The sequence below is a fragment of the Pseudopodoces humilis genome, chromosome 3 (assembly GCF_049639895.1).
Source record: "Pseudopodoces humilis isolate 2021_Gansu_Grassland_sample_001 chromosome 3, ASM4963989v1, whole genome shotgun sequence".
Taxonomy (NCBI): Eukaryota; Metazoa; Chordata; class Aves; order Passeriformes; family Paridae; genus Pseudopodoces; species Pseudopodoces humilis.
This window is the reverse complement of record NC_142202.1, coordinates 1,043,369-1,063,806: the sequence shown is the minus strand read 5'-3', so window position 1 is coordinate 1,063,806 and position 20,438 is coordinate 1,043,369. Positions and strand designations below refer to the sequence as shown.

Here is a 20,438-nt window from a genome sequence, read left to right as displayed (position 1 = left end):
GTCTTTAACACTTCATTTGTTATAACATCTTACCCATCATTCCTTAGACAAGTCCAACTTTCTCCTGATTTCATGAGAAGTAGCAGAAAACTCCAGAAGATGATACTGTGAAACATTTAATGTTTTGCTGCATAAGTTATCAATATTAAAAAACAAAGGTTATTTGAACACACTAATTAGCAAGAGAGCTTTAGCACATGCTACTAAGAAATGCAGGCAGCCTGCATGGAGTTCTGAATTTCCCTCCCACTTCCAGCTGTTTAGTCCAGGGTGGTGGTATCAGCCTAAGTTGAACCAGTTGGCTGCACTTCCCAAAGCTACAGCCAGTTGTGAAAATTACAATAACCCATTTCACCACCAGGCCCTCTGCCCCTCCTCTGGGCACAAAGCGTTTAAAAGCTCCCAATATTCACTCCAAGCACAGTAAAACTTTCCAGCAACACTGCTTTTTAGCCATGGCACAAAAAAGAGTTATAGTAAAAATTATCATTACTAGAAAACACCAAAACCCAACAATAGTGCCCTTACAGCTGAACACCACAGACGTGGTTTTGCAAGGAGCAACCTTGGCACATCAGTGACACCAGTCCCACAGGACCTGGGCGGGCAGAGGCAGGGCTGCCAGCAGAGTCCCTCCAGGAGCAGGAAGCTGGGCTGGAACCACAGCTACAGCACAGAGATAAAACCAGGACTGAACACACCCATAAGTTAAGGGCTTTTCACAGCCCCCAGCTTAAGTAGAGCTGCTGCACCAAGAGCAGAGGGGGTGTGGGTGGGTCCCAGGTGAGGCTGGTTGGGAGGGTCAGACCTATCGGTGCCCTTGACTCTGGCCACTACCAATAAAAAGCAATCCGATGAAACCATCTCAGTTACTAAGCTTTTGAGTTGGTCGTTTGGAAGTTATTTATGCTGTTTGTTCATGTCTGGCATAGAATAGCTGGAGAAGCAGCTTTCTCTCATTACTCACTACTCCTGCTATCTCTGTGTGTGGCTGTCACCTTGCACCACGGCACACACTTGATGTTTCCCAAAATGACTGCCTTTGGCATTCACATGGATACCCCACCAGGCACATAACCTCCCACCTTGCTGTCTTGATTCATCCTTCACTTTGTAACTACACTGCTATTTTTCTACACCTTTTTTAGGTAACCTGGCTCCTTCTCAGACCTGCTGTGATTGCGTTTCTCTCTCCTATTACTTCTTACCATAAAAGTTTCTTGATTATCTTTAGCTGTGCAGCTCTGAAGCCAAACTCTAGACCTGATTCACTTGCAAACTGTCCCCAGGTGATTTTGATGAGTGTTTCCCAAAAGACACCAAAGCCTCCAGATAAATAATTAATAAAGATACCACTTCTGTTGCCAGTTTATTGCTGTTACCTAGGGAGCATGGAATATCAGGGAAGAAGGCTAGAAGCCATGTAAGCTTAGTTTGACCTTTCCAGCATTTCCCCCCCTTATTTTCTCTAAATGGTAATGCACATCAGATTTTATTTTTCTGTCCTTGAAGATAATGCACTGCTGTTCCTTTATGTTTTCTTCTTCAGGCAAAATGATAAACTTCTAACCTTTTTCATTAGTCTTCCTCTTTTCCTTATTCACATATAATGTTTTCTTCTCCTAAATTGCATTTCCTCCTCATTTCTGAATGAAACTTAATGGGATTTCTACCTCTACTTCAAAGCTGTATGAGCTTGTTCAGGGTGGTCTTTTTTGCAGTCCTTATTTACATAATATCTAAATATACTGAAACTTTTTGGAGGCCTTAATCTCCCAGTTTTTCCTCTTTACTGGCTATCAGGAACTTTCTTCTTTTTACAGATTAGATTTGGAAGTCTAAAGGGCAAGACAGGCACAAAGGGGGATTCTTTGAGAGCTTTACTCATGTGGTTGAGTGACTAATGACTTTATAGATGAGTCTGCAGTGTGCCCATAGCACAGGGAGGTGACCTGGTTACAACACTTGTCTCCTGATCCATTTATACTTCAGGATCCAAATGTGGGGATGTGATCCGTGTGGGAAGAACCCCCCACCTGTGCAGCAGCCCCTGTGCAAGGGGAGTGTTGTGCAGGGTACGAGTCACACCCACACAGATCGGATTGCAGGAGTGCAGCCAAACTTTGTGTGGATGGGACCTAAATTTGTCCCTCGTGTTCCAAAATCCCGGACTGCTTACATAAGGTAACGCAAGTGATGCATACAAAATCGTGAGCCTGTGTTTTTCCTCTAGCTAGACTTATATTGTTTAGATTTTGTGTTATTTTTTTGTTTCATTTCTTTTGTCATAGCCTGATTCTGTAGGGCATAAAGACCTGTCAACTGTTTCTCTGAAAGGAGCTTTTATTTTTTAAGTTGGGCAATAAACCTCTACCAATAAATAAAACCACATGAAAACAAAGCTCAAAATTTTTCAGTCTAAATTAAGCTTTTAAAAGTATTTTCACTGATATATTTAAAAAAAAAAAAAAAGAATTGTCAGGTAAATCATTCCTGCTTGGTAGTAGTGAAGTTTTAATCTGAAATGATAATAAGGAACTAAAACACTGGGTAAATATAAATACTTGATATGAGGAAATCAGCCTTGGGAACTTGCATCATCACTGCAAAGCTCTTTTAAACTACAAAATGTCAGGAATTAAAACATGAGCATATGAACTGATATGTCCTATGGCAAAAAAAACCCAAACACCTCAAACAAAACTGTGATGGGCAAAGTTAAACTATTCAGTACCAAAGCACAGGAATTGAGTGGAATTTGGGGTTAAGTCTGTCAGTCCTCTGCTGGCATGAAGGCTCAAGTCAGTCTTGGCTTGATGACTAAATCCAAACACAAACCCTCCTACTATAACGCCTACATTTAAATTGTTTTGATAGGAAAGCAGATTGATCCAACGTTTGATTTATGAAATATCCATTCACAGGAAACTCATTAACATTTGAGGAAAACATTGAGATTCTACTGTTATGTTTTCTCCTCTTGCACATGCTGAGGAGGAGGAGATGTGGTCATTTAAGGCAGTGAGCTTTTATTCCCATTGAAACATAGGAAATTTTAAGCATCACCCTTCCCACGGCTGCCAGAACAATGCTGTCAAATTTAGGGAGGATTCAGGGCTCTACAGAAGATCTAAGAACACACAAAAGAGCGTGGGCTGCTAAAGGAATGGTTTCTCAGGGAGGTGGGATGACAGCGTTACATTTTGCAGCTCTGGGAAACTATTTGATTCTTAATTGCATTAGACCTTTATTTCTTCTCAAAAGCAACAAAGAGAAAATAGTGAGGATTTCAGAATCTTGCCCTGTATTAGTGCACCCTGTGCCATCAGAGAAAGTCTCAATGAATTGATTACTGCTTCACTGCTTGGAATTGGATAACTTCTGGATTTCATTCTCCAAGTGTGAACATGTGGCCAGCTCTCATCAAAAGTATGATTCAAAGACATTTACTTGTGACAGATTTAGTGAGTCAGCATCTGAGCGAAGAAAGATGCTCTCTTGCCTTTGAAAGGAGGAATTCTGTCAGTCCCAAACTTTCATTCAGCTTTATAACTTGGTGGCAGCTTCCCCATCCAACCTAGCAGAAACTTTAGTGGTTCTGATAAAACAGGAAGAATCAGCATGATTTTTGTAGGCCACATAGGTCTGTATAATCATAGATGGCAAAGAGGCCTTGTTATTTCTCACACCGAAGAACTCAGGGCACTAAAAAAATTCCCAGATAAAAAGTTAACAACAGTCAAAAGGGAACAAATTTTCACACTGTGCATGAATCAGAAATTACTGCTGCAGAACATGGTGCCAGAACATAATGAGGGGATGAAAAACTCATTTAGCACTATTAAACAGAACTAAATAGCTTGTGACTCAGAATGTCTGGCTGTGAACTAAGAAAATGGAGAGTATGAAGGGGGGAAGTAAGATTGTACGCACGCCCAGTTCTTAATCTTTAGTTCTGAGTTTTAGTCTTGTCACAGGAAAATGTTCTTGCACATTTCCGCAGCAGAGACTGAGGCCAGTCTGAAAGAAACTGAAAGCTTTCCTGGAAAAAATAAATGTTTGCAGGGGCTGCAGAGAGAAAAAGGCACGGAGTCTGGGAATCTAGTGAGAAAATAGGGATATTTAGGGGTAACCAGAGTGATTCTGGCCCAATTTCTTCTAATTTCAGAGCCTGTCAAGCCTCCTACTAATACCACTCCAGATGCTGATGGCTCTATCTTTCCCAGGCAAAGGGGGCTGGAATCTCCAAGGACAACCATTTTTCTAGCAATGCCTTTGGGTAAGCAGATTAATTCAGAGCATGGCTACAGGATTTGAGCAGGCATTTGGCAAAGCCAAGAAAGCATGAATCAGGTTCTGTATCCATCCATTGCAATGTTACTGAAAAAGAAAACACATGGGGGTTGTAGATAGTGGTATCGCAGCCACCGTGAACGCCCACAGGATTGTCCTGCAGAGCCCTCTCTGGAGATTACATGCTGTCTTTTCCCTGCTCTTTTTGTTCAAGGCAGATTCTGTTTCTCACTTGAATTTTCTAAACCCCCTGAGCTCTTTCACCCAGTTCTCAATGCTTTGCCCAGCAGAAGGGCAGGTGCTGCCTTTGTACTAAGCAAGGCTCAGTTTTCCACTGGGCTTGGCCCGGAAGTCACAACACAAATGTGGTTAAAGCAACTTTTTCCTCTCCCTGGGATATCCCTGAATTTCCAGGCCTCCTGTGCTCTTTAATTGGAACATTTTTCTATCCTAAATGGCCTTTCTGACAGTTACATTCCCAAGGTTGTAAGGAAGTGTTAATTTAGAGTCATTGTTTCACCTTGAACTCTTCTTAATGGGATACCCGGGACAGTAATAAAACAATTTACAATTCCTTGAATCCTAGTGTTAGTCAGCAGGCCCAGCACAACCATAATCATGCCCCTGACATAATTACACTTATTATCCCCATGTTACCAGGGCATAGACAAACAACGTGCCAGGTTAGACCAAATGAACACCAGAGAGCTCCGAGTTTGTTCCATGTGATCCTCCCAAGGATTTGTTAATCTGCTGAGTGTCTCCCTAACACCCCGTGAGAGAAGCTGCTGCTTTAGAAACGTGCCAAAAAGTCTCCCGTGCAGATTCCATGCACAAAACCACTCAGCCAGGAGCAAAGGATACATAATTCTTTAGCAGGAGAGAAAGGATTGGTTGCTTAAGGGAATATTTAAGTCAGCTTGCTTCTCCTCCAGAATTCATAAATATTTAAATACTTCTGATCCACATGTCCAAACAGTGAACACACAATCCACCCACAGAACTAAAGCCTGAACAACTACTTGAGCTATGGCCATGATAAACACAATTATTTGTACTGAATGCTGCTTGAAACAAGACTGAAAACCTGAGCAAAGATTTTTTGGTTGTTATTTCATTTGCCCTGGGTTGGGAAAGCAGACTTTACCTATTTTTTTATTTTATTTTTAAATAGACATTGCCAATTTTTCATCTTGACATGGAATAGACATAACAGAGAACTGCAGATGGAGCTGCAACAGATGCATTTGCCACTTAAAAACAATAAATATTATCAGCTACCCAGGCACTTGTGGTAAGGTGTGTCACAATCCTCTCTGGCAAACTCAGCTGCATGAGATGCCCAAGTCCATAATAAGCAGTTTCTGTGTGAGTGACTGCAGGCTGCCAAGCGACTGTGCTTCCCTGATTTCCTAGAACAGCAGAATCCCTAGGAATGACCTTTGTGAGTTCGCTGTCATCACATGCTCCTCCGGGGCTGCTTTCTGTTTGGCAAGAGAGTGAGACAGAAAAATCCATCTCAATGGCTCAAGAGGAACAGAAAAATAACCCTAATGTCTCTTTCCCCAAAGTTGGCTGCATTTCTGTCATGTCCAAGGAATTAATATTTATTTCAAATAGCTGTGAGTAATTTGGAAAGAACCTCTTACAAAGAGGCTCAAGTCTCTTTTCTCCCCGCAGGAACAATAGTTTCCAGGGATATCTTTGGGAGTTTCAGACATGTAGAGGAAACAGCCTGTCACAGGCAGAATCTCTGCTGTGGATTTGGGACAATTATCCTTTCCAAATCTTAGGCAATAAGGCACCAAAAGAGAATAAATCCAGAGAGAGGAGAAGAAAAACCACTTTTGCTATAAATTAATTTATTTCACCAAGGAGAATTGAGGTCCTGTTCTTGTACAAACAAAAGACTGTCCATTGTAAGCACAGTAACCCACTAAGTTCAGCTGGAAAAGAGCAGAGGCCACAGAATATCTTGTGAATGGATATAATTGAGGATGGATTTAACTCTCATAAACAGAACCACTGGGAATGCAAACTGAAGGTTAACAATGCTGCACCTATTTGGTCAGCTTTGTCTATGTAATATCATTTCAAAGATCACACGGGTGCCCATAATAACACCTGAACCTCTTCACAAGGGCCTCTTATTTCTGCTGAACAGAAGTGTTCCACTTGCATTAGAACACACAGATCCAAACAGGCATTGCAGAAAAAGAACAATATTCAGCGTATGTGCTGTAGGTGACACTGAACCCGCCTCCCCATCCAACTTGAAACATGTCATGGAGTATTTAGACAGCCTTATTTTAGGGACCTAAAATTAGTTCCTCTGAATCACACTTTAGAAGAACCTATTTTTGTCCCATACTACACAGGAAACTTGAAGTTCCTCATTCAGATGCTGTAATTACTCTTGCCCTCATCCCCCAAATAGACAAATTCTCTGTAAAACATAAGTTTATGTGACAGGGATGTTTCTGAGTTGCCTCTCTGTCACCTTTCAGTGCCTGCTTTGGATGACTGACCAGTTTAGAAACATGGGGCTGAGGGAGAGTCTGAGGATCCTCATCAAAAAGCACCTACTCCTCTTTATTCCAGGAGTGGGGCTTTGTGAGATATGGGGGTCACAGACTAGGACAGGTACAGGTAATGTGAAGCTCCTGTTGGATTGGCTAGTCTTTTCCAAACTGTAAAATCATAGAATGGTTTAGGTTGGAAAGGAGCTTAAAGCTCATCCAGTTCCCTGCCATGGGTAGAGACATCTTCCAGCATCCCAGGCTGCTCCAAGCCCTGTCCAGCCTGGCCTTGGACACTTCCAGGGATGGAGCAGCCACAGCTTCCCTATGCCAGGGCCTCCCCATCCTCACAGAGAATTCCTTGTGTATATCTAATCTAAATCTCTTTCAGTTTGAAGCCATCCCCTTTGTCCTGTCACTCCAGGTCCTTGTGAAATGTCCCTCTCCATTTTTCTTGTAGGCTCCCTTCAACTACTGGAAGGGCCTCAGGTACTAGAAAATAGAAATCTGTCACTCAGAAATTATCCAACTTTTAACTTGGGTGGAAAAGGACAGATGGGTCACTAAGGAAAACATCTGTGCTAAGTAGTCACTGGAGAGCCGAGGCAGCAGGAAGCGAGGTTCAGTGACAACTCAAGATTCCCAAATCCCTGTGCCAGTGCTGGTGCTGGCTGCCCTCAGGCATCGCCCCACGAGGGAACACGCCAACAACCCCCAGCCTGACCCACGCCACTGTCAGCACTCAAAGTTTCTCATGAATGGGAAGATTGTGTTTTTCTCACAACTACAGCACTCAGCTTCATCAGTTCTCAGGAGGCAATGCCAAAATCCACAGGTGGCTGCCATATTTGGGCTGCTGGCAATTCGTATTCCTCCTACTTAATAAGAGAGGAAGAAGCTGTTGATGTGAAGTGGCACAGACGGGTCCTGTGTTATGAAAGCCTCGTCCTTCATCATCTGACTCGGGAACCAAATGTGCTCTCACGCACTGCTGCAGCCAAAACATATTGCAAACTTGAACAACACATTTATTTTTGACTCACTTGGCAAAGTGTAGCTTTTTTCTTTCCTCTTTTTAAAGAGCAGAATGGTGGCATAGCAGGGAGGGGAAAGGATTAGGGCTTTTCAAAAATTACTAAATTTAATTAGTAAATGAATCAACATGCAGAAAATACGTTCAAAAGGCAAGTACTACAGGTGTGCTTACTACTGTAATTATGAATGGAGTGGGAATCTCCTCTCCCCTTGTTTCAGACTCTGAAAACAGGAATGGAGGAGATCAGACGAGTTAGTAGGATGGCTGTCAGAGGTGGTGATGGCATAACTTGGCATGTTTTCCCCCAAAAGGTGAGTGTTTAACCCTGGTGGGAGGCGTTCGTGTGTCTGAGGCCACAGCTGAGAAGGCAGCTTGTTGGCTCAGATAGAACAGAGGTCAGAGGTGTTCATTCACATGCCAAATACTCCAAAATGCCTGAAAAATCAAGTCTTAGTTTTAACTTGGGTTAGAAAGGACAGGAATAATTATTTACAACATGGCTACAAAGCAACAGAATGCAGCTGTGAAGCTCCTGATGTATCTGCCAACTTCAGTTTCAAAAAATTGGGCTAGAATTTTGATTTTTTTCCCCCCCAAGTCCAAACAAATTCATCATGCTTCAAATTTGACAAACACTTTCCCACACTGGAAATGTCTGAACAAATCACCATTGTGATTATCAAGAATTGCCTCTAAGTGACAGAAAATAAGTAATTTCAGACTTTTCAGTTCCAATGCACATGAATTTTCACTTACCCTTTTTACTAACCACAGGTATTGTTTTTATATTACAGCTTTTGGGCCAATCTATCCTTGCCTGAATTGCTGATAAAACTATTCATTTCGTATTGTTTATTTCTGTTTTCACCAGAAAAACGCTAACCCAAGATGTACTTTATCCCCACAGAAAGCTGGCCATGATCAAGTTTCATTTTTAATTGAAGCCAGAAAGGGCAGAGATTCATCTATGAATTGTTTTGCCTCATGCAGATATGAGGCATCACAACCGTAAAGTCCCCGTGAAAGATGGTAACAGTTTTAGTCAAGTCCAGCTATTTTGTAATCATGTAAAAGTTGATAGATGTGATCCACGAGATTATATGATACAAAATCTTCTAGGAATGAAAAGGTATTTCAGAAGGGTGGGACACTAAACAGCATCCTGGTGTTTCCTTATTAAAAACACAGGTCTAGGAGGGTGAAGAAAGTAGATGATGAAAGTGGAAGATGCCATGATACCTCTGTTTATCATACTTAGGTTTTCTGTGGCGTTTCTCCTCTCCCTATAGTATTCCACAATTCAGTTAACCATTTTTTTATTTTTTTTTTTTTTAAATTTTAAGCAGAGTTAGTTTGAGCATAGAGATCAGAAAACAGGGTTTGCCCTTGTCAGTAGCTCTAAATCTAATCAGTTTGCAGCTGTTGTACGGCCACGATGTAACTCTTGAGGGGAAATTCAATTATATTAGGACAGCTGGAGATAACAGCTATCAGTGCTGTTATCACGTATCCCTCAGCAGTTTATCCCACACCCACGGCCCGCGGGCGAGCTCTGCGCTCCTGACTAGCCTTATTATTTCAAATAAGCCTCTTAGGCAGCCGCGCAATCTGCTCTCAAACTCCGCGGCTAATTACAGCACCACCGAATCAATGAGGCTGGCAAAGAGCTCGGAGATGACCACGGACCGCAGCCTGTGGCCCGACCCCTCCGTGTCAGCCACACCACGGCACTGAGCGTCCGCCGTGTCCCCGCAGCTCTCCAGGGCTGGGGACTACCCCGTAATCCCCGGCGCCCGCCCCATCCCCACCGCACACCGAGTGTTTCCGAGCGAGAACAATGCTCGATTCCCTCCCGATGAGAGCAGCCGGCGGGTGAATGTTTTCACTCCCAATTACGCGTCCAGGTGGCGGCAGCTTTAGGAGAAGGGCTTTTTAACAAAGCGCAAAGCCGCAGAGCGCGCACCCCGAGCTCGGGCGGGCACCGCGGCCTCTCCGCCCCCTCCCCACGGCGGTGCCCGAGGGGAGCCGCAGGGGCAGAGCCCCGGCCCGGCCCGGTGCCCGGGGAGCTCCCGGAGCCGCCCCGGGCCCGCCTTCCGCCGGAAGTGAGCGGCGCGGAGCCGAGCGGGGCGGGCGGGGCGCGGCGGCCGCGGTCACCGGCCCTCCCCGGGCAGCGCCGACATGGCCCGGCCGCCGCAGAAGGAGATCGTCTACAACAAGCTGCTGCCCTATGGCGAGCGCCTGGAGGCAGAGGCCACCCGCTTCCTGGAGCACATCAAGGGCAACCTGGCCCGCGCCGTGCAGCTGCAGGAGCTCTGGCCCGGCGGGCTCTTCTGGACCAGGAAGCTCTCGACGTGAGTGCCGGGGCGGGACGGGGAACGGGGCCTGGGGCTGCGAGCGGCGCGTCAGTCCCTTGCCGTGCCCTGCCGAGCCGAGCCGTGCCCGCCGGGAGCGCCTCCCGCATAACGGAACCGCTGGCGCCCGGCCCGGCCGGGGCTCCCGGCCGCTGTCCCGTCCCTGCCTTACACAAGGCCGGCGCTTCCACATCGGAAACGGGGACAAAGGTGGCTCCGGCCGCAAGAGCTCGCCCGCCGCCTCTGAAACTTCCGAATTCTACGAGTTAAGCGCTTGTGCATTTAACTCGTGCTTTTATTTTTAATACGTGTATATTTTTTAATGCCTGCCTGGCCACCTGTTTCACCTCTCCCCTTCTTAAGCAAGTTGCGGTTGGTACAATCTCCGTGTAACTTCTGCTATAGGGGCACGAAGTCTTTCTCAAGACAGGCGGTTTGTTGGGTCAGTGCTGGCAGGATTAAATTCTGCCTTGATACTGTGTAAACACCGCCGGTGCCCTTGATATCTTGGCTGTACTCTGGCATGGGGTAGTTTGTGCTGATGTTGGCCGTGCTGTCTGTGCTGGCAAGGTGGTTTTTATACAGATAAACCCTCGGTGTTTTCATAGATAGCACCGAGTACTACATAGGTTTCTTCTCGTGAGTTTTACGAAGTACGCTTGACCCTATTTTATTCGGGACGCTCTGGCGCTGGGTATGGCATCATATGACAGCGAGTCCTGTAGCTTCAATCAGTAAATTCTGTGGATGTTTATCATGTTTGTTGCTAAATGCTGTGTGTGCCCTCACGAAGTGTGTCCAGCGTGCCAGAAACAAAGTACGTGTGTTTTGAACCGTTTTGAAACACTCACTTAAAACTTCTCTTCTTACATAAGTTGATTTTTTTTTTAATAATATCAATTGAGAATTTAATAACAGGTCAAAGCCTGTTAGATACGACTGTATTGGAATGTAAGCGTCTTTCTGTTTCCCAAGAGGCAGTCTTAGATAGAATTACAGTGGTGGTTGCAAAATGACTCACATGTTTGTGTTATGTGACAGTTTGAACCTGTTGGGAACCAGTTCAACACTGCTTCCCTTCCCACTCCCCAGCCACCTGCCAACTCATACTGGTTTCAGTGGTACCTGTTGCCTGTACCTCTGGTGGAACTTTTCCCATCGAGATGAAATAACCTTAGGAGTCCCTACTATGAGAAAGATGAACTTTGACTAAACAGGCTAAATAGGCACAGAAATTCATTCAAAGTGTGCCTCAGAATCACCCTGTTACTCACTCTGTAAATGGCAATTGCTGTAACCACTTGAGGCTCCAGGGCAGTGAATTCGGCCTGTTGGAAACCACTGCTGTGCTGCTTTATGAATCACAGAAAGGTCAGCAGGCTCCAATTTGTGGTTTTCCACCTACACTTTGAAGTCTGAATTCATTGTGTTTGCAGCTCGTCTGATGCCTGTTAGTACCAAGATTTTCTTCGTGGCATTTTAGATACGGGGAGGCTCTGAGTGTATTTGGTGTGGGCAGGGAAGGAAACAGTGGGCTTGGTGTAAAAAATAAGCTGGTGTAGTTAATGTGAGAGATGTGCTGCTGCTCGGTTTGACATGACGAAGTACTTCTAGGGATAAAAGGCTGAGACAGTCGGGATTGTTCAGCCTGGAAATGGGAAGGCCCGGGGCAATCCAATTGTGGCCTGCCAGTAGCTGAAGGGAGCAGACAAAAAGATGGAGAGGGAGTATTTGTAAGGGCCTGGAGTGCCAGAACAAGGGGGAATGGCTTCAAATGGCCAGAGGGCAGGGTTAGATGGGATATTGGCACGGAATTATTCGCTGTGAGGGTGGGGAGATGCTGGCATGGGCTGTGCAGAGAAGCTGTGGCTGCCTCTGGGTCCTTGGAAATGTCCAAGGCCAGGAGCAGCCTGGGACAGTGGAAGTTGTCCTTACCCATGGCAGGGCGTGGCACTGGATGGGCTTTAAAATCCCTTCCCAGCCAAAGCATTCCATCGTTCTGTGAAACACAGCAGCATAGGTTCAGATGTAGATAAAACACTTCCAGCCCTGTGGTGTTCATGACAATAGAATCCAATTTCTACTGTCTCTTGATAGTCAGGGACTCATCTCCAAATTGATTTGCTCCCTTTTTGCCCTCCTGAAAAAGACTATAATTAAAAAGAAAATGCTCAGAATCTTCATAATGGCATGATGGCTGCTTACATTCGTTACCAATATCTGAATTGCAAAGGCCGGAATTCTTGCAGTATTCTGTGAAATAATTTATGTCTTTATTTATTGTACAGATGCAAATGTTAATTCAAATTGGGGTATGTCTATATACAAATGAGTAAAGCAAACAGTGGCATGCAGATGATACACCTGCATAGTTACACCTCCTCAGCTTTTTACAACTCTGTGCCAAAGGAGAGAATGAAAGTGAAACTCAGATATTTTTTTGAATTAAAAATTTGAGTACTCCTTCATGGTGACAGCTGAATTGTGTAATTTTTATACCCCCCACAGCTGGAACTATGACTTGCAAATATTTATCTTCAGACCAGCTGTTTCAACTCTCTGATGTCACAAACTGAGTAGGGAGGGAGGCAGAATAGGAGTTTATCAGACATAATGTCTGTAAGCTGATTTGAATAATTCTTTTATGGGTTATTTTCAGTGGTGGCACCTGGTTCTTTTGGGATGTATGTGAGGACTGGTGAGAGAACTTTCTCTCCTCTGAGGAGTGTAACTTAGGATTTGAGGCTTCTGAAGCAAGTAAAAGTTGCCCCAAAGACTGGCAGTTAAATCTGGAATAATTGCTCCGAGATTCCTCCAGCTTTGTCTGGTAAAAGCTTGTAAAATACAAACCAGTTGTGGAAGCTGAAAAGTGAATCTCAACTTGCCACAGCATGTGTGGGTTACATCAAAATAATTTGCTTAACTGGTCTTGCTCCATTATTTTTTATGGTCTTTAGATCAGCAGTATACATTGTCTCAAGTGCTCTCTCTTTCATGATTTATAGATTGTTCTAAACATTAAAAGAACTCTAAACATAGTCAGTAAATGAACACATTAATACAACACAGAAATCTCATGGTTACTGTACATGGAGTTAACTCTGCAGCCAGGCAAACACACAAATGCCTTTCTGTGCTTTCTGCTCCAGCAGTCAGGGATGTGGGAAGATGATGGACTCCGTTGCTGTCCCTGAAAATGTTATTTTACGTGCTTGTCAGGTGTAGACTTATAAAATGACATTCAGCTGTCTTGCTGTAAGGTGTGGAAAAAACGCAGCTCAACTGTTCGGGAGGAGAATGACAGGACACAAAGTTACAGTGAGGATGGAAATGTCTCCGTGGGACTTTGCCAAATATTTTAATCACTATTGCCTAAAAGTCTTGTTTGACATCTTTCTCTCATCTTTATCAGGGAAACAGAAGCTTTCTTTGGCTGTGTGAGGGATGTGTGTGCTGTGTACATGTACATGTGATTTTAGCAGTCCTGCTGAGCGTGATTCATTGCTTTTCACATCATTTGTCAAAAACTGAGCTTTAAACCAGTCGTGATCCTGTCCTGTGTGTTAGGAAATGCAGATGGAGAGCCAGGAATTTAGGGGAGTGTGCTGTCAGCTTGTGGAGGAGAGGTAATTTTTAACTGTAGCAGAGCAGCCAACTTTCTAGGGCAGTTTAGGATGGCCACATGATATGATAGTACACTTCCTAAAAATAGGCCTATTGTACTTGTGGGGGGAGAGATTGGATACCCAGCATGCTGAGATTGGGGAATTGGCTTTATGGTTTTCCTTTTTGTTGTAATCTCCAGAGACCCAGTACTCTGTACAGAAAGGCTGGTGTTGGAAACAGAATTCTCACTAATTAATCATGGCTTTTTATGTAGTGTGGGTGTGTTTTATTTGCTGGTTTTTGGGTTTTTCTTTCCATGTAGCTGAACAATGAAGGACAATAATTTTATCCTTTCTGCAGGATAAGAACTCGTAAAACCTCAAAGGAATCAAAAAGGCAGTGGATTTAAGATTTCAGGTGTCATCTCAATGTGGTATTATCTGCTTTCAGAAGTCTTACATTTTATTTTGCAACAATTTAGTTCTACAGTTATTTTTTTGCCCAATAACCCAATTATCCTGAGGAGGCACCATTTCTGTGATGAGCATTATCTGTCTGATTAGCCCCTGGATACCCTTCAGGGTTCATGAAGTTCTGCCTATATTCTTTTATTGAGTAATGCTGATATTTCATCCTTTCTGAAGGGATATTCTGAAAAGATTGCAATTCCTCTCTGACAGATTTTTCTTGTTTAATCTTGAGGAAAAGGCTGAGCACCCCTTTCTAGAAGTATTTATTTTCTGCCACTGTCTTAATGCTCAGCTGGATTAATACAAATAATTGACCCCTTTCAGCTCTGCTTCCCTCCTACATAAAGAAACTGTAAAATATGGGAGCAATTTGGCATCAAGTCCTGCTGCTTGGGCATAGTGACATCTTTGTGTTCATCACGTTTCTGTGTACTTTACTCCTTTCTTAATTAAACAGCATTTTGTGTAGCAGAGCTGTTGTTAGCAAATGTCATGAAGGAGAACCAGCCAAACATTTTATTTTCAGTTATATATAAAGCTATGCTGGCAGATAAATTGGATCTCTGTGTTTCTTTGTAGCTAAAACTTATTTTCCAGGCTTCTTCAGTTTCTTTTCTTTTTTTTTTTTTTAAATCATACATGTTTCACCCATTTTTCTTTCCCTGAGGATTCTTTTTGCATGTCTTTTTTAGGCATGTGAAAAGTGTAGGTGTTCAGCTCGTGGTGGTGTAATTCTGTAGATAGGTAGTGTCTCTGGCCAATCCAGATTATTTAGGTTCCTGTGGTGGAAAAATGGGTTATCCTGTATTTTGTTTGTTTCCTTCTGTGTTTAAAGTAAGTACAACATGTTGAAATGAACACTAGTGGAAACACTGCCCATCAAATGTAAACATTCCCCCTTGAATTTGACAGGAAAAGGGAAGTGGAAAGCAGCTTTCTTATGAATCTTTAAGAACAGTCAGAGCAGTAATAAAAAGGGAAGTTGCCTCCCAGTGAACAGTAATTTACAGTTGTGCCACACCTAAAATGCTCTGCTAGCACCTTCTATAGGTTCTGCTGGTGCAGAATATCTTTCAGGACTTGAAATATATTTACTTTTTTTCCAATCTCAACTTAAAACCAGCAAACACTTCTTCTGGAACGAGTCTGATAGATCTATGCTTGCTGAAGATACTGGGACACACCACTAGCAAAGCTCTGTTTCTAAATCAATTGTTCATCCTTACTGGAAGCTATTGGATTTGGGCTTGGCTTGATACTTTTTGGGTTGTTTTTTTCACTTCTGGGTTATGTCCTGTCAGTGAGGTTACAGTATTTGTAGAATCTTAGAGCACTGTAAACTTTATTTGGTCATTCTTTTTCTTCCTCTGATTGCAGTTGTAAACCTTCCTTTGGCGTGTGTCTTCAGGTTCTTACTTGTTGGACTTGAGAACCAGGTTTTAGTTTTCTGTTTCATTAAACAGGAAATCAGAGGGTTTCTGCCTCGGGTCTTGGATGAAATGGGCTGTTTTGAAATATTGCTGACCCCCCTTGTGTTTGGTTTGCAGATACATCCGACTATACGGGAGGAAATTCAGCAGGGAGGATCACGTGCTGTTTATCAAACTGTTGTATGAGTTGGTGACAATTCCAAAGCTGGAGATCAGCATGATGCAAGGATTTGCACGCCTGTTGATCAACCTGTTAAAGTGAGTACAGATTTCTGCTGACTGTGGAAACTTCTGTCTCAGAACAGTTGATCTCTTGCTCAATGTTGTATCTTTCATGTAACAGAGTTCTTAAGGGTTACTTCACTTATCTGCCCTGTGCAGAGCTGGTGGTTAAAGGGTTCTCTTGTGCAAACGCCTTTCAAAGCTTTAGGAGTTGGACTGAAAGTGGAAGAATGCCAGTTTTCCCCCATCAGGAAAACCAAACAGCTCAGTGAGCCAAGAATTAAAGCTGAATCTCAGCTAGGGAGAAGATGAAAACTGGCTCACGACTCGATAATGTTTATTTCACTTAGTCAGGAAAAATCTTGACAGTGTCACTTGTGCTGAAGGCTGCCAGTGGGCAGCCTGGTCTTCCTGCAGTTTGTGCCAAATTGGGAGCAGGGATGGGGGTGTCCCCATGTGCAGTGTGTCCGTGTCAGTGTTGAATCCTGAACTGCTTGGTGTTTTGTTTCCTATTAGGAAAAAGGAACTGCTTTCCAGGGATGATTTAGAGTTACCATGGCGACCACTCTATGAAATGTTGGAAAGGATATTGTACTCCAAAACAGAACATCTGGGATTAAATTGGTTTCCCAAGTAAGTTCACATTTTAAAACAGTTGATAGGCCATTAGTACCTGTTTTGAAGCATTTTGTAATGTGCTTTTAATATCTGGAATTTGGTAGATGGGAAATATTCTGTTTCTATTTTCACGAGGCACCTTTCAATAATTGAATGCAGGGCTACACTGAATCACGTATCTCCTTCTGCCTGTGGCTCCTGTTTGTCATGCTGTTTCTTTCTTTATGAATGTGATTAATTTTTAAATACACTGCAACAGAGGTCTTGCTCAACTTATTTTAGGGTGATAACCCACAGTTCAATAAATTTAGTATGAAATATTTAACAGCATTGTTGTGGTTTAACCCCAGCTGGCAACTAAGCCTCGCAGGCTGCCCTTCCTGGTGGGACTGGGGAGAGAACTGGAAGGGTAGAAGTGAGAAAACTTGTGGGTTGAGCTAAAGATGGGTAATAATGTGAAGAAAATTAACTTACCCCAGCCAAAACTAGCCCAGTTACTAAGTTAAATGTATGCTTTTCTCTTCTATAACTCACTAATGTTGTGCAGGAAAAGATACAAACGGTACTGTCCTTCAATATTTGTCCTGGAATCATTCCCAGGATCTGGAATCCGAGTACAAATCAGTCTGCACTCCAAGAAAAGTGAAATATTCTCTATAGGAAATATACATATTTACTTGAAGCGATGCCATGGTGGGGAGAAATAATTTCTTTCCTCCAGTTAAGAATTTTAAACATGTTCTGCTGATTTTAAAAATTAAAATATGTTTTCTTTGCTTTCTCTGCTCTGTCAATCCGTCTCCATCTGTCAGATTTTCAGACTTAAAATTTTCATAAATATCCCAGTCAGAGAAGGTGCTGCTCTATAAATTACAAATGATAAAAGATAGTACATGGATAATGCATTATCTTCGGTTGAATTGAAACTTCTTGTCAAGAAATGCAGGTGAAAGTGCTTCATTCGCTTTTAAAAAAATAATTTTCAGAATTATACTGAAGTAGTGCCACTGATTCCTGAGGGGAAGATCCTATTGCTGGTGAGGAACATGATCAGGAAATACATGGAGCATTTTAGGCTGAATTTCTCTTGTGGCTGTGTAGCTGAAAAAAATCAGTTTGCCGAATTGAATTATTTTGGTAATTGTAGGTAAAATGTGAAAGAGCATTGGTTTATTTTTTTATTTTTGTACCTGCACACCTTGCTCTGGGGGGATGGTGTTGAGTAAATGCTCGCTGTGTAGTGGGGAGAGCTTTTCCGGGAGGATAAAGGAGGTTAAGCAGGAAGGAAGATTTCTATTGTGATGATCTGACTGAAGCATTCAGTTTTTATTAACTTTATTCCATGTCAGACACTCCATGCAGTGCGATTCCTTCTCATACATCCTTTTTAGAGGGGTATCTTTGTGGTGGAACTCAAGGTTTTAAAAGCTGTAAATTAAAAGCTAAAAAAAAGTCATTTATAGCTGTTTAATTAATCTCCTGTTTTAATTGAATTTTATTTTTGTTTACATTCAGTTCATATCAACCAGGCTGGTCTTCACCTAAAACATTTGTGCTTAATGTATTACATAGGTGGTAAGAATGATTCTTTTTTTTTTTTTTTGGTTGCTGAGCTCTGGCCAATGTCCCTTCTGCATGTTCTGTTGGCCTGTAACACTGTCACAGAGGTGGAATTCTCTGCATAAATAATTGTATTTGGAAGGCCAACGTTAACCTGACACCACTGGTTATGAGAATGTCGCACTGGATGTAAACCTTGCTAATTGGGGACCCAGGCAGTGTGTGTGCAGTGTCTCTCCAGGACCCTGCTCTAACTAATTTAACCAGCAAATATATTTCAGGGGTTTAAATGAGAGCTGAAAGCTGAATTGTTGTGTGTGATTATGGATAAAATCACTGCTGGTGCAGGAGTGAAGGTACCTTCCTCTTAAATCCGATGAAATTGTGGCAGGTGCTTTAGCAATGAGGTAATGGCTTCTGGAAAATCCACCCAGCAACAACCTTGGGGCTGTGAAGAGCTTCTGTCTCAAGAGTTCACTGGGAATTTTAGCAGAGAAACAGTATCAGGAGTTTTGGTGGATGATAAGTGCAGAAAACGGCTGGAAGTGGCAGTGGGATTGCAGGGAGGTTTGCTTTGTTTGGGTTTTTTTTAGAAACAAGGACTTAGGTGTACTAATCCAGTGAGAGATGTCACTCTAGTTAGGAGATCACTAAAATAATTCATGAAACTGTAGCTGGTTGCTCTTTCCATTGTCTTAATTTAAGTTCTGTGGTGGAGTGTCCACTACAGGACTAGACTTTACCTTCAGGCATTCTCCTAAAAAACTGAAATTTGTCTTCCTGCTTTTTCATAATGTAATAGTCAGCTCTCTCAATTTATATGTTAAATCATTTTAACTGAAACATGCTTCTCTGTAAACACAGGGAAAAAAATATATATAATTTGCAGACAAGTATCATCATACCCTTTCCAAAAGAAGAAAACAATCCCGTAGTGCCAAAAAAGATGACAGCAGTAGGTGTTAAAAGTGGTGTTGGGTGTTCTTTATTGTATCTCCCCAGCTGCATTGTCCTGTCCTTTCTTAACAGTCCCCTAATGGGAATATTCCAGGGTATCTCCTGTAGCTGGGCTGGACATCAACACTCTCTTGAATAGAGAAGTGCCTTGGATACAAAATTACCTTGCTTTTGCTTTTTGTTTTCTGGCTTCCTAAATTTGTAACTAAAAGAGAGGAAAGAACATCCCAGTCTTTGTCCTTTGCTTTCTCACACTGATAAATGCTGAGATCTGATCAAAAACTCGTAAATTTTAAAAATTTGTTGATCTCTGGCCTCAGTGTTTGTTAAAATTCCCGTCCTTCAGGTTTTCCTTAGTGAAAATTGAAAATATCACTTGAGTGGAGTGATAGTCTGGGGAGAGCTTGTTTGTTTTTGCCACCCAAACATTTATCATGTGAATTTTTGATGCTCTTAAGGAATGTGCTGGTTCATGCTTTATTTATCTGCTCTTGGAACAACTGTTATCTTTTTTTCTAACTCCTTCAAGGACAGTATTCACTTGAACCCAAGATCTTCTTGAGCTTCCTGCAGTTTGGTTTTATTTTTGTTTAATGACTGGTTAGCCTTTCCTCTCCACATTTTAGAGTCAGTTAGCTTGAAAATTTCTTTCTGGGAGAGGTCCTGAGTTGCCTTTGTCACTGTTGCATAAAATATACATAATTTTGCATCTTCTGGGGCACTGTTTGACTGAAGCAGTGCTCTGAGGGCTGGGTGGGCTTTTGCTGGCTTGTATTGAGTGTTGAAGGGAATTGTTAATTTATCCATTTTCTATTTCTCCTGTCTGTATGGGATCGGTTTACTTCATATAGAGACAACAGTACACATTCAGTATTTGTGTGTCCCAAAATGAGCTGATCTTGGTAAAATTCTAAAGGTGATACATTTACATCATCTTTTCTGAGCAGAAAAGCATTGTTTGACGTTCGTTTGGGATGACGAATGAAAGGATGCAATATTTTTATTTCTAGAGAAAGCATATCTAAAAGATGTGAGAATTTGTTCTGCCAAACCTTTTTTTTTTATTTTTAATTTTTTTTTCATTCAGGGAATGCTTTTGGGTAAAAGTGCAAGTTAGTCTTGAGGTGGTTGTGTAATAAGTGGAAGGTTTGAAGAACGTGACAATTTACTACCTTTGTGCTTGCGTTGGTTGATCACTCTCTGCTCCCTCTCCCTTTTATTCTTTGAGTTTATTGTGAGATTTAGTCTTTTTAAAGGTTTGATGGCATCCTGTGACAATAGGTATTGAAATGATTTCTCAAATAAGAGTTCTTGCTGTGGATGAAATCAGTTTTAAAATGAGCTGTTACTTGGGAGGGACTCCAATGAAATAACCC

At 42.5% G+C, this 20,438-nt stretch overlaps 2 protein-coding genes across 2 annotated transcripts in view; one reads left to right on the top strand and one right to left on the bottom strand.

Moving 5' to 3' along the window:
* Positions 1–668, bottom strand: part of ACYP2 (acylphosphatase 2) — a 34,840-nt gene extending 34,172 nt beyond the window's left edge. Inside the window, exons 1-2 of the mRNA XM_088053010.1 lie at positions 529–668; positions 34–105 (exon numbers count right to left, since the gene is read on the bottom strand). The gene's annotated coding sequence lies outside the window, so the exon portion shown is untranslated. The remainder of the gene's footprint in view (positions 1–33; positions 106–528) is intronic.
* Positions 669–9,970: 9,302 nt separating this feature from the next.
* Positions 9,971–20,438, top strand: part of PSME4 (proteasome activator subunit 4) — a 43,781-nt gene continuing 33,313 nt past the window's right edge. The window contains exons 1-3 of the mRNA XM_005525474.3: positions 9,971–10,199; positions 15,823–15,963; positions 16,444–16,560. Of these exons, the coding sequence (XP_005525531.1) occupies positions 10,027–10,199; positions 15,823–15,963; positions 16,444–16,560 (431 nt within the window). The 5' untranslated portion in view covers positions 9,971–10,026. The remainder of the gene's footprint in view (positions 10,200–15,822; positions 15,964–16,443; positions 16,561–20,438) is intronic.